Source organism: Nerophis ophidion, linkage group LG04, assembly GCF_033978795.1.
Source record: "Nerophis ophidion isolate RoL-2023_Sa linkage group LG04, RoL_Noph_v1.0, whole genome shotgun sequence".
NCBI classification, from domain to species: domain Eukaryota; kingdom Metazoa; phylum Chordata; class Actinopteri; order Syngnathiformes; family Syngnathidae; genus Nerophis; species Nerophis ophidion.
In genome coordinates this window covers 24,618,625-24,632,643 of record NC_084614.1, presented here as the reverse complement: position 1 = coordinate 24,632,643, position 14,019 = coordinate 24,618,625, and the positions used below count along the sequence as shown (strand labels likewise).

General features: G+C 39.0%; 1 protein-coding gene across 2 annotated transcripts in view; it reads left to right on the top strand.

Moving 5' to 3' along the window:
- abcg4a (ATP-binding cassette, sub-family G (WHITE), member 4a) overlaps nucleotides 1-3,671 on the top strand; it is a 45,262-nt gene extending 41,591 nt beyond the window's left edge. For both annotated transcript variants that reach the window (XM_061897578.1, XM_061897577.1), the window contains 3 exons: nucleotides 178-336; nucleotides 407-525; nucleotides 638-3,671. In XM_061897578.1, the coding sequence (XP_061753562.1) occupies nucleotides 178-336; nucleotides 407-525; nucleotides 638-863 (504 nt within the window). In that variant the 3' untranslated portion in view covers nucleotides 864-3,671. The remainder of the gene's footprint in view (nucleotides 1-177; nucleotides 337-406; nucleotides 526-637) is intronic.
- Nucleotides 3,672-14,019: the final 10,348 nt, after the last annotated feature.

Here is a 14,019-nt window from a genome sequence, read left to right as displayed (position 1 = left end):
ATATATATATATATATATATATATATATGAAATATATATGAAATACTCGAGTTGGGGAATTATACGCCACCCCTCTTAACCACGCCCCCCGCCCCAACCACTGCGAGAAGTGTACACAATGTACATAACCGGGACATGTCCTAATGATAAAAACAATCATAATGATCTCCTTCACAGGTGATTTGTCCAATTATGTACTGCAGTATTGTGTACTGGATGACTGAACAGCCTGCAGAGGCCAGTCGATATCTGCTCTTCGTGGCTTTGTCCACGTCCACAGCCTTGGTAGCCCAGTCTCTGGGGTTGCTTATTGGCGCTGCATCCACATCACTGCAGGTAAGGTCCATGAAGTAACTCCAAGCAAAGTGAGCTCATTCAGTAAACACTATGTAACATGGTTCCACAGGTAGCGACATTTGTAGGTCCGGTAACAGCCATACCTGTGCTGCTCTTCTCTGGCTTCTTTGTGAATTTTGACACCATTCCCAAATATCTACAGTGGAGCTCCTATGTTTCTTACGTCAGGTAAGCTCATCTTTTGCCAAATGTACTGTGGCCTACCAGGGGCGTAGCAACTGATATTTTCTGTGTTGAGGATTTAAAAAAAACTATACTCATTATGATTTGCTTTTTCCAGGTATGGATTTGAAGGTGTGATACTGTCCATCTACGGGATGAACCGCACTGAACTGGAGTGTCCGGGTCTGGTGTGTAAATTCCAAAAGCCAGAGGAAGTCCTGCAACTGTTGGATGTGGAGGACGCAAAGCTCTACGTGGACTTCATGGTGCTGGGTGTGTTCTTCGTGGTTCTCAGACTGGCCACTTACCTGGTCCTGCGATACAAAGTCAAGTCCGAGCGTTGAGCAGATCATCGTAAATATAAGTTCAACATTATCCATAAAACTGCTTACTATTTCATGAAAATCCTTCCACTCTTAGTTGTCTCTTTGTTTCTGCAATCATTGGATACTGATCACACATGAACAATGACTAAAGATACATAAAGCATGTTTATTTAGTGGACCTGGAACGTGTGCTAGTTTCCTCCAGGAAACCATCTTGGTGCAGGAATGTCCCAGTTCTTGTTTCCCATCAATGCCTACATAATAGTCCCAGGTTGGGGTGCATTAGACAGCACCCATACCGATGCCCAGATTTCAAGAAGAATACATTCGAGAGAAAGTGGAAACTATAAGTGCCAGAACTTTTGTCAGCTTCTCGCTTTCCTTGAAGAGATTCTGGCATTTACGCAATTCTGACATACCCACTGCCACTGGATGACTTTCCATATCAGGGATGGACCCTTTCTGCAGGCCTAGTGGCACATCACGAACATGGCAGTCGGATGGGGATGAAGAACTTGTCATCATCACAGATTTGTCTGGAATAATCATTCTGCTGCCAGGACTTTGACTCTGAACCTGCTGTTTGTTGAGGACATGGAGCATAATGTGAAAACAGGCATGACTGCTGCCTCCAGCCTCATGCAGAGGGCTAACTTCAAAGTACCGACTGCAAGTAGAACAAGTGCAATGGTTAGAAGAAAAAAATGCGAGATGCTCGTCTAATCGCTGTTACTCTTTTAAAGCAATCCCTCCTCCCTCCTTGTATAATTCTTTCCTCTTCCGTGAGCTACATTTTGTTCTCTCTTGCTGTCTCTCTCTCTTTCTCCCTCTCTCTCTTGCTCTCACTCTCTCTTGACATCACTTGGCTTTGCTGATGTCTGACTGATTTTTCCAAAACAATGCTAGATACTTGAAATGCTGGCCGGGCAGATTGTGTGACTTCCGAACTAGAATGATGCAAGCTTTGTCTGCTTCTGTGCTCGATGTTTGCGCACACGACTTATATCCCCAAACATGCTTATGTCTGTCACACACACACACACACACACACACACACACATTTGCATTCTTGTTCCAGGGCAACGCAACTGTTTTCCAGTAGACTTGCTATGAAATATTTCTTACTCAATCTACGCTACTTAGTAACCCCTATTACAATGCGTAGGCATATACTCAGCAATTGTACAGTGGATATGGTATGCTGTGGAAAAAAATGTACAATGCACTTTTCAATATATGCTTTATTAATATTTATTTGTATTTATACATTTATTTTTTGATAGCTTAAAAAGCTTATTGAGCGCTGCTTTGGGAGTATAATGGGAAAACAGCAACAGAATGCTGCCTGTTTACTGTATAGGAACTGAATATCCATGGCATGATTATGTTCCCATTCAAATCTTTTCAACAGTTTTTTGTAGGGGCGGGATGCAAAACCTTTTAAAAACCTAAGTAACCTCAAGTGTGATGTTGGCATGAGTGGAACATGATAATAGAGATGTATTTGAGTTGCAATAAATGAAACAAGACAAGGAGATTGAATAATAATAATTGTTAAAATGATAGTAGCAGTACTGGTAATATTAATGTGGATGTTGGATAATTATTACAACAGTAGTATTAAGACACAAATCAAATAATTGCTGCATTTAATGTAGGTTGTGTCTATGATACAAATATGATATAATAATTGCAACTCTAGAAAGTAATACAGTAGCCTAATTGTGTCATTAATAGCAATAGAAAACATTGTGACTGATTGTTGAACGACCCATCGCTTATGTTTTTTACAAACTGTATCAAGCACTTTAATTTATTGCCAATATCATCACAGTATGAGCAATATAGCAATCCAAATGTATTGTAACTGAAAGATACATTTCAAGAAATATCATTTGTATTAGCATGAAATGATTTAAAAGCAGAACAATTGAACTGTACTGCGGTACTTAAAACTATGTTAATGCCACCGGGAAGATGTTGCCTTTTAACGCCAACCAGGATAATTAGCACTCAAGTGCAGTAAATTGCGGCCTTACAGGAAATATTAGACGGTAATTTTTACTGCCAACACAACGGATAAGTGTTTTTACCGTCTTCAAATTTGAACAAAACTCAGCTTGCTGACTCTGCAAGAGGTAAAAAAAAAAACTTTAAAAAAACTAAGCAGCAGCATTGAAGTCATTAACCAGTGTAAGAAAGCCTTGGCGCCTGCTCGAGGACTTATGCATCAAAGTGGGCAGGAAAAAAAACAATATTTCCTTCTCTGCTGCAAATTAAACATTCATAAGGCTGCCCTTCTCAAATGGATTGTGTTGTCTAATCAGTTTCCTAACCAAAGAAAATGTCCTGAATAGGCTTTTACTGATAAATATATGCAGTCATTAAAATGTTCCAACAGTGGCTGGAACAATTCAATCCAATTTGACATTGTCCCAAAATTGTGTTAATCTGTGTACCCCACCACGCACTAAGTGAATCATATCAAATTGCATTGTATTATATCAGCAGTATTAAGGGGTTTTGAAGTGAATGGAGATGCAGCTTAAAAGCATGTACAAAACAGAAAGTACATTTCACTATTTCAACTATTTTAGCTGTCATGATACTATTATACCTGTCAGCTTTTAAAAAGTCACCGGAGTCCTTGTCATTATGTGAAATTTATTTGTGTACAGTCATCTTATTATGTAAAATCCTGTTTTTCGTCTGTTATGATTTTTGTATCATATAGTTGTTGTTTTTTGCCACTCTCAATTTCAAACATGCAAGCTCTGTATACTAAAAGCTGTTCTATGATTATAATAAAGATCATTTATAACCTTTTTTTGTTCTTCTTAATGTATTCACAGTAGTTATAATTTAGTGTAACACTCATCAGATAGCGCATTAGGTCTATACAGTCATGTAAAACATTTTTTTCCATAAGGTTACTCTTCTAATCCTCAACCGCTTCGCCCAAAAGCTTGAAAATGTGTCATCCAATGCACCCCTAGTGTGTTCCCTGTGCTATTATTTATCTAACAAATACACCACTTGATGGCGCTGTTATTAAACTTCAACGTTTGGGACCCACTAAGTTAAATAGACTTGAAATTTCTGGCACAATTTAGTGCATGCTAAAAAAATCCCCAATGTAACTTCACAGTGTTTTTGCGGAATCAACACAAAATGTTGTTCACATCTTAAGAGGACATTACTGTAAAATGTTAACACGAAACATAAAAAAAAGCATGGCTGCCATTGAAAAATATCTTTGCAGAGGAATCTTTTAGAACTTACAACTAACTGCCCCATATCATTGACTCAAATTTGGAAGACATGGTGATAAGGAGACAACAGAGTTGGTTATTGTCAGGCTCAAATACCATCCATCCATCCATTTCCTACCACGTATTCCCTTTTGGGGTCGCGGGGGCGCTGGCGCCTATCTCAGCTACAATCGGGCGGAAGGCGGTGTACACTCTGGACAAGTCGCCACCATGAGACATTATAAAGACACAGAAACAGAGAATAGAAGACACAACCAGTGATTGCTTTTCTCGTACGGGGCGAGTAACCGGGAGCAAGTTGTCAGTTACAGGCTCCTAATTTACTCTGAAAACTTTCTCCACTCTCCTCGCCTTTTTATTCATTTGTGAAAGCCCTACATTACAAACACACACACAGCTGCACTAAGGGAGGAGGGGATATTTGCAGCTGTGTTTGAAAATTAACACCTGTGGTGAGAATTTAACACATGCAAATACAGAGGATACAGCAACTTCCTGCGTTGCTCTGTGCCATCTGCCAATTCCTCTTTGAAGTTGGTAGATCAACCTAATTTCAATCCAACGCCAAGTTTCATTTTTTCTTCACCTTGTCTACACAATGCATGAGCAAACAATCATATTTGAAGAAAATGGGATAACTTATTTACAATTAATCCAACAGTTGTCACACTCATTATATCTCGCCACCAAAGGGCAATCTCCTTCAAATTGTGATTTATGGGCATTTACAAAATCGGGATTAGAGCTTACCTACATAGGCTTCTCTAGAAGACTTTTTACTGTTTTTCATGTCAACTTCTAAATATGCTGCTCCTCAATATTTGCCTTCTAGCCTTTTTACGCAGTGGATTTATATCAAAACAATTGTTACTCTTGAAGTGCATGAAGGGAAAAATTGTTTATATTTTTAGCTAACTGTTTGACACTGTTGTTTGCCTTGCCTTGTTTCATTAAAACAATACAAGAGGGGAAAGTTAATGGAAAAATGATTTGGGAAAACTTAAACTACACGTGCAAAGTAAACATACACATTTAAGAGACCTGCAGCTTCAAATTAACCCCACGTTATTGGAAATATGGATATAATTACTGGTGGTTTTAATAGATTTGTTATCAGTTCCATTGAAGAACTGACAGCCCACTTAAAGTGCCCAGACATCACACACAGTATAAGCCGCTGGATGATACGATACCAATATGTAACATACAAAAGTCTCACCTTAAAACTCATCTGTATACTCTAGCCTTTAAATAGACCTCCTTTTTAGACCAGTTGATCTGCCGCTTTTTTTCTTTCTCCTATGTCCCCCCCTCCCTTATGGAGGGGGTCCGGTCCGATGACCATGGATGAAGTACTGGCTGTCCAGAGTCGAGACCCAGGATGGACCGCTCGTCGGGACCCAGGATGGACCGCTCGCCTGTATCGATTGGGGACATCTCTGCGCTGCTGATGCGCCTCCGCTTGAGATGGTCTCCTGTGGACGGGACTCTCGCTGCTGTCTTGGATCCGCTTTGAACTGAACTCTCGCGGCTGTGCTGGAGCCACTATGGATTGAACTTTCACAGCATCATGTTAGACCCGCTCGACATCCATTGCTGTCGGTCCCCTAGAGGGGGGGGGTTGCCCACATCTGAGGTCCTCTCCAAGGTTTCTCATAGTCAGCATTGTCACTGGCGTCCCACTGGATGTGAATTCTCCCTGCCCACTGGGTGTGAGTTTTCCTTGCCCTTTTGTGGGTTCTTCCGAGGATGTTGTAGTCGTAATGATTTGTGCAGTCCTTTGAGACATTTGTGATTTGGGGCTATATAAATAAACATTGATTGATTGATTGATTGACAAAATATAACTGTCTCTGAGGTTTTAAAAATAATGTATTCTGAAAAATGTTGAAAAGCAAGAGATGCTTTTGGTTCCGCAAACTATTTCCTAAAGATCCATAAAGAGGTTCTTGCAAGTCTTATTGCACATTCAATTAATGTATCTATAAATCAGGGTAAAGTGCCATTGTCATGGAAGTCTGCAAGAGTTACCCCGGTTTTTAAAGCTGGTGATAAGACCAAACTAAAGAACTATCGGCCAATAAATATTTACCAATCGTATCAAAAATAGCAGAAAAGTGGCTTACCACACATATAATTGAACACCTAAGCGGTGGACATACCCCTCTTCATCCAAAGCAATTTGGTTTCCATAAATATCACTCTCCAGAAACAGCTACAAAAAATGGCTTTTAGATCTGGGTGGCTATGTAGCTACTGTTTTTTTATATTTACCCCGCAACCCCAAAAGGGACAAGCGGTAGAAAATGGATGAATGGATGGATGCTTCTTTCTAAATTAACTAACTTCAACTACTCCAATGGGCTTCACAGTGGCATAGGGGTTAGTGCGTATGCATCACAATACAAAGGTCCTGAGTAGTCCTGGGTTCAATACCGGGCTCGGGATTGATCTGTGTGGAGTTTGCCTGTCCTCTCTGTGAATGCGTGGGTTCCCTCCGGGTACCCCGGCTTCCTCCCACCTCCAAAGACATGCACCTGCGGATAAGTTGATTGGCAACACTAAATTGGCCCTAGTGTGTGAATGTGAGTGTGAATGTTGTCTGTCTGTCTGTGTTGGCTCTGCGATGAGTTTTGAAATGGTCATTGATTGAAACTTTTATTAGTAGATTGCACAGTTCAGTACATATTCCGTACAATTGACCACTAAATGATAACACCTGAATAAGTTTTTCAACTTGTTTAAATCGGGGTCCGCGTTAATCAATTCATGATACGAATATATACTATCAGCATAATACAGTCATCACACAGGTTAATTATCATAGAATATACATTGACTTATTTACATTATTTACAATCCGGAGGGTGGGATGAGGAGCTTTGGTGGATATCAGTATTTCAGCCATCAACAATTTCATCAACAGAGAAATTGACAATGAAACAGTGTAGGTTTTACTTAGTAGGAAAAGTACAGCCAGCAGAGAACATAGTGCGTTCAGATAGCATAAGAACAAGTATATACATTAGAAATACATTAGATTATTTATATTAGGTTTTTTACAATCCGGGGAGATCGGATGTGAATGGAGGAGGGTATTAGTAAAGGGTTGAAGTTGCCAGGAGGTGTTGTTTTAGAGCGGTTCTGAAGGAGGATGGAGATGCACTTACTTTTACACCTGTTGGGAGTGCATTCCACATTGATGTGGCATAAAAAGAGAATGAGTTAAGACCTTTGTTAGATCGGAATCTAGGTTTAACGTGGTTTGTGGAGCTCCCTCTAGTGCTGTGGTTATGGCGGCCATTTACGTTAAGGAAGTAGTTTGACATGTACTTTGGTATCAGGAAGGTGTAGCGGATTTTATAGACTAGGCTCAGTGCAAGTTGTTTTACTCTGTCCTCCACCCTGAGCCAGCCCACTTTGGAGAAGTGGGTTGGAGTGAGGTCTAGAAGTAACCTGACTAGCTTGTTCTGGGATGTTTGGAGTCTAGATTTGAGGGTTTTGGAGGTGCTGGGGTACCCGGAGGTGCAAGCATAATCGAAAAAGGGTTGAATGAGAGTTCCCGCTAGAATCTTCAAGGTACTTTTGTTGACCAGAGAGGAGAATCTCGTTCTTAGGTTGACCTTTTTGATTACTTTGGTTGCCATTTTATCACAGGAAAGATTGGCCTCTAGAATGGAACCTAGGTAGGTGATCTCATCTTTCCTGGTGATAACAATGTCACCAACTTTTATAGTGAAGTCACTGACTTTCTTAAGGTTGATATGGGACCCAAATAGGATGGATTCTGTCATACCTAAGTGTATGGATAGCTTGTTGTCAGCGAGCCAGGTGCAAATATTAAGGAGTTCAGCACTGAAGATTTGTTCCACCTGTGACTTGTCCTGGCCGGATACCAGCAGGGCCGAGTCATCCGCAAACAGGAACAATTCACAGTGGCATGCTAATGGCATGTCATTTACGTATATTAGGAACAGTAAAGGTCCTAGTATACTGCCTTGGGGGACTCCACAGCTTACTAAGAGGGGAGGGGACATGGTGCCGTTCACCTCTACCACCTGTTTCCTCCCCTCCAAGTAAGATTGCATCCAGCTCGATGAGGTTTTATCGAATCCGATTGCTCTGAGCTTATCCAACAGTATAGCGTGGTTAACGGTGTCAAAGGCCTTCTGAATGTCCAGCATGACCATGCCGCAGTATTTGCCCGCCTCCACCTCATGTTTGATGTGGTCGGTCAGATAGAGAATGCATGTGTCAGTGGAGTGGTTTGTTCTGAAGCCGGATTGGAATTTGTACATTTTTTTATTAGTAGCAAAGTATCTATCGACCCGTTCATAAACTATTTTTTCCATTACTTTCTAAATGGAACTGAGAATAGAAACAGGTCGGTAATTACCAGGTTCTAATTTGCTTCCTTTTTTGTAAAGGGGGGTTACTCTTGCTCTCTTGAAATCCTTGAGTACTTGACTTTGTTTGATTGAGAGGTTTATTATATGAGTGATTATTGGGGCAATGGTGGTGGCAGAGTCCACGAGGAATCTGGAGGGGATATTGTCAAGGCCGGTGGCCTTGTTTGGGTGGAGCGCGCTCAATTTATTAAGCATCTCGTCAGCTGAGACTATTTTTAATTTGAAATTGTTGTTGATTACTCTTAGCTTTCTGTAGAAGGCTTTAATGTGTTCTACACCAAAGCGACCAGAGTGATGGGACAGCTTGTTAACGAGAGTTGTGGCTATGCTGGTGAAAAAGGTGTTAAGTCTGCTTGCTACCTCTATTTTGTCTGTAATGAGGGCGTCACCCTCCTTGATGTTGATGTTGGTGAGTCTGGTTTTAAGTTTCTGGCTGCATCCAGGAAGCTGGTTGTTGAGAATTTTCCAGAGCTCACGTGGCTTATTTGTGTTTTCCTCTATTTCAGTGGTTGGAGGTACCGAACCCCGCCAGTTTCTAATGCGCATTCACCGAACCCTTTTTTAGTGAAAAATAAAAAGTTGTTTTTTTTCAAATTCAACACAAAGTTATATGTTTTTGGTAACATTTCAGTATGGGGAACGTATTCTACGTAAGAAAGACTTAATTTAGAGTTATTTGGACACTATGGGAACATATTCTAAGTAATAAAGACCTAATTTAGAGTTATTTGGTTGGGGTTACTGCGATAAGGTGGCGACTTGTCCAGGGTGTACACCGCCTTCCGCCCGATTGTAGCTGAGATAGGCGCCAGCGCCCCCCGTGACCCCAAAAGAGAATAAGCGGTAGGAAATGGATGGATGGATGGATGGTTAGGGTTATAATGCTGAATAAGGCATTAATAAGTACTTAATAATGACTAGTTAAGAGCCAATATGTTACTAATTTGCATGTTACTAAGCAACTAATAAATGGTGAATATGTTTCCCATACTAATGTTTATATGCTTTTTTTTAGTCGTGCACAAAATGAAACGTGCATGAACATCACCTTGTTCAAACAACAAAACCAACTCAAAACAAATTACACACCTGCAAATCAGTCAGCTGTTGCCGTATCCGTATTACGCCGATAGGGAGAAGTTTGTATTTACACGATGAGTTCCGTGTGTTTTGACCTCCGCCGAACCCCTGTGGCCGACTCACCGAACCCCTAGGGTTTGATCGAACCCAGGTTAAGAACCACTGCTCTATTTTGTCGTTGATGTAATTTTTTTTTAAAGGATTTAGTCAGGTTGTTTGTCTAATTTCTTAATTTATTGCATTGCTTTTTGAGTGTTGAAAGGAGTGATTTGAGGTTATTACTATTGGGTTGTTAATCTACTTTGGTTTTACACTTTTGGTATTCGAAGTATTTTCTGTCTCTGTCTTTTATGGCAGCTAATAGGTCTGGACTGATCCATGGTTCAGAGCGGGCTTTGATCCTGACTGTTCTCACGGGAGCCATATCATTTAGTATCGCTAGGAACACTGTTTTGAAGCGATCCCAAGCATCTTCAACCAGGTTGCTTGTGAGCACAGGGGACCAGTCCCACTCACCTAATTTAAGGTTGAAAGTATCACTGGAGTATGTTTTAAGGGATCTGGATTGAGCTGTTATGTGGCCATTGGCTTGATGAAACTTGCCCAGGGTGTATGCCGCCTTCCGCCCGATTATAGCTGAGATAGGCACAAGCATAACAATATTACGAATACTTGGTTAATATTTAAATGATGACATCTAAATAGAGTATTGTTGGCGTTTTTTTATGGATTTTATGGGCGAAAAGAGGACCTTCCATTGGTTCCTCTGTAAGTGGACTTTTAGTTATGTTCATTTACAAGTTAGAATGCATTAAAAAAAAAATCCATCTGTCTTTCATAATTATTGTGAACGACAGGCAAAATTCCCAAAAAACGCAGAGATCCACTTTAACTCACTTTTCTCAGATTTAGCTAAATGTCATCACATTTAAGTTTAGAATTAAATGTTGACTCTAAATATGTTACCTTAATATTACATCTAATCCTAAATCTTAAATCTAAACCTATATGTTAAATCTAAATTTGAAATCCAAACCTAAATGCTAGTTTAGTTTATTATTCTTCTTTGGTCAATGTTTAACAAATGGTCATAGCTTGAAAATGAAAATGTTACAGACCGGAAGGGTTTAAGCTGAGGTTGAACACTTATTGCGCCTAACCCTATAAACAATGTCAAGTACAATATGAACTTCCGAAAATTATGAAATGTCCTTTCCACAACATATTATGATACACATTATACACAACATAAACACGGTTCAGTTATACACACAATAAAGGCATGTGAAATATCCTTGTACACATGTTAAACCTTGGCACCAATTATATACTATATACAAACAATTATACTTCCATAATAATTTATAACCCACATTTAGTTTTTAATTAACATTGATCATAGTATTAACTACAGTGTTGATTCAAGAGTGATATTTGTTCAAAACATTGGTCTTAAAGTCTCGGGATCCCCCGGGAAGAGCTAGACGAAGTGGCTGGGGAGAGGAAAGTCTGGACTTCCCTGCTTAGGCTACTGACCCCGTGACCCGACCTCAGATAAGCGGAAGAAGATGGATGGTCTTAAAGTGTTTTTTAAGATGCTAAATCTAAATCTAAATGTTAAATAACTACAATGTCCACACACACACACACACACACACACACACACACCCACACACACACACACACACACACACACACACACACACACACACACACACACACACACAAATAGCAACAACTTAAATATTCTTGATTGCTAAAACAAAGCAGGTGCAGGGAATAGACCTCAAAGGAAGACATGAAACTGCAACAAAAAAGCCACCAAAATAGGAGCTCAAGACAAGAACTAAAACACTACACAGGGGAAAACACCAAATAACTCAAAATAAGTCAGGGTGTGATATATGTGACGGGTCGTGACCACTAGATGTCAATAAAACACAAATGACCACTCGATTTTAAAAGCTCAACTATTTCATAAAGTTAGTGGTTTTCATGCCAACCATTGTTCTTTAAGTTATTTCACTTGATCAAACCTTTTCTAACATTCCATACTACAAAATCAAAAACTATGCACTTTTCTACCGTAGGATTTGTGTTTTTCATACCCACCATTGTTCTCTGTTTGAATAATTTCACTTAATCAAACTGTTTTTTAACATTCTCCATTTAAAAGATAGTAAAAGTATGTACTATGATTCCAGCTGATGTGGTATCGGATTAATATCGGTTTCGGCCAACACTCAAGTGTCCAATATTGGTATAGAATCGGAATTTTAATTTTGAATCAGGACAGCCCTGGACTAAACCACAGGTGTCAAACTCAGGGTCCAGAAATAGTCTGTAAATAATGTGTGTCAATAAAACACTTAATTTTTTCTAACTAAATGTATTTTATTTGTTCTTTCCATTTTGACAGCATGTCTTTTAAACTTTGAATGGGAGGACCCGCCGGGGAAGGATGTTTCGTCCCCATCGTTGGGATCCCTGCAGGTGGGGCGAGTGGTAGTCCTGGCCCCGTGCTGGGCGGTTCTGCTGCTGCCAACTGGGGTGGGGCGGCCTAGGGTTGCCCCCACCGTATTCTTTTGGGGGATTGGGTTTGAGTATTTCATATATATATATATATACATATATATATATATATATATATATATATTAGATTAGATTAGATAGTACTTTATTTATTCCGTCAGGAGAGTTCCTTCAGGAAAATTACAATTTTCAGCACATATATATATATATATATATATATATATATATATATATATATATATATATATATATATATATATATATATATATATATATATATATATATATATATATGTATATATATATATATATATATATATATATATATATATATATATATATATATATATATATATACATATATATATATATATATATACATATATATATATATATATATATATATACATACATATATATATATATATATATATATATATATATATATATATATATATATATAAATACATACACTCATCATACTTGCCACCCTTGAGACCTCCGATTTCGGGAGGTGTGGGGTGTGGGGATGGGGAGGAGTATATTTGTATCTACAATTCACCAATTTGAGTATTTCATATATATATATATACATATACATATACATTTATATATGTGTGTGTGTGTATGAAATACTTGACTTTCAGTGAATTCTAGCTATATATATGTATTTATTATATATACAGTATAAATAAAAGAAATAGTTGAATTTCAGACGGCACCTATCAAATACAAAGTAATAAAAACACAGTTGTTCTACTAACTGTACTGTGCTTGCTGGTTACTAAAAAAAAACACTTACCTTTCACTATTTGAGTTACCTTTGTTCTGCCATTTATTTCTTCATTTTGCTCGTCGAAGGTGTAATATATTGGATTGGAGTCAATAACCAGGCGAGGTGATGAAATTACGTCTCTTTACTGTAGGCTTCAGAACAGACTTGGATTGGAGTCAATAACCAGGCGAGGTGATGAAATTACGTCTCTTTACTGTGGGCTTCAGAACAGACTCCCTCGCTTGCCATCAGGTGCCCAACACCACGTAAATCGTTGGCCAATCAAAAAGCAACCCCATAACGCAATAGCCAACATTCACCAGGAGATGGCAACAGACAACATAGAATCACTCTATTAGAGACGGCGTCGCCGTGGCTGTAAGTTCCTCGTCCTTCAGCTTCTTCTCCTTGTGTGTGCAGTTTTTTATTCAAATCCGTAAATGTTGCAATGTGATTGGGCAGGAAAGCTGTTTATATAGTGGAAAAGCGGATGTGAAAACAGGCTGTCCCCGCATGGAGCTGGAGCGGGGTGGCTTCCAGCTCCGGCTCAATTTCGGGAGATTTTTGGGAGAATTTTTTTTCCGGGAGGTTTTCGGGAGATGCACTGAATTTCGGGAGTCTCCCGGAAAATCCGGGAGGGTTGGCAAGTATGACACTCATTCAAATAATCGCGTTTCATCAAACATATATTAACGCTGTGCTGCCGGTGGAAACTGCGTGAAAAACAGCACACTGATCAAGCTTAACTTATTTTTACTATAACAATCGACAAGGTTAATATAGTCCGCTTATCTTTATTCCCCTACATTTATCTGCTTTCTTTTGTTATCAAGTTTTCATCCCATTTACGTATTGTTGCATTTGAAACAATTGTACTGTTGACAATAAAATAGGTTATTATTATTATTTTTTATTATTAGTAAACATTTATCAATACTGCGGTTTCTGTTGGTATATTTATTGCTCCATTTGTATTGCAACAATGTTCATTGTCATTTCTGTGTTATTACTATCTATTTCACTAACTGGTTCTTTGCTATCATCTTTCGTATCATATTTGTACATATCATATTTGCTGATATTGTTATGTTGTTGTCGTTGTCTTC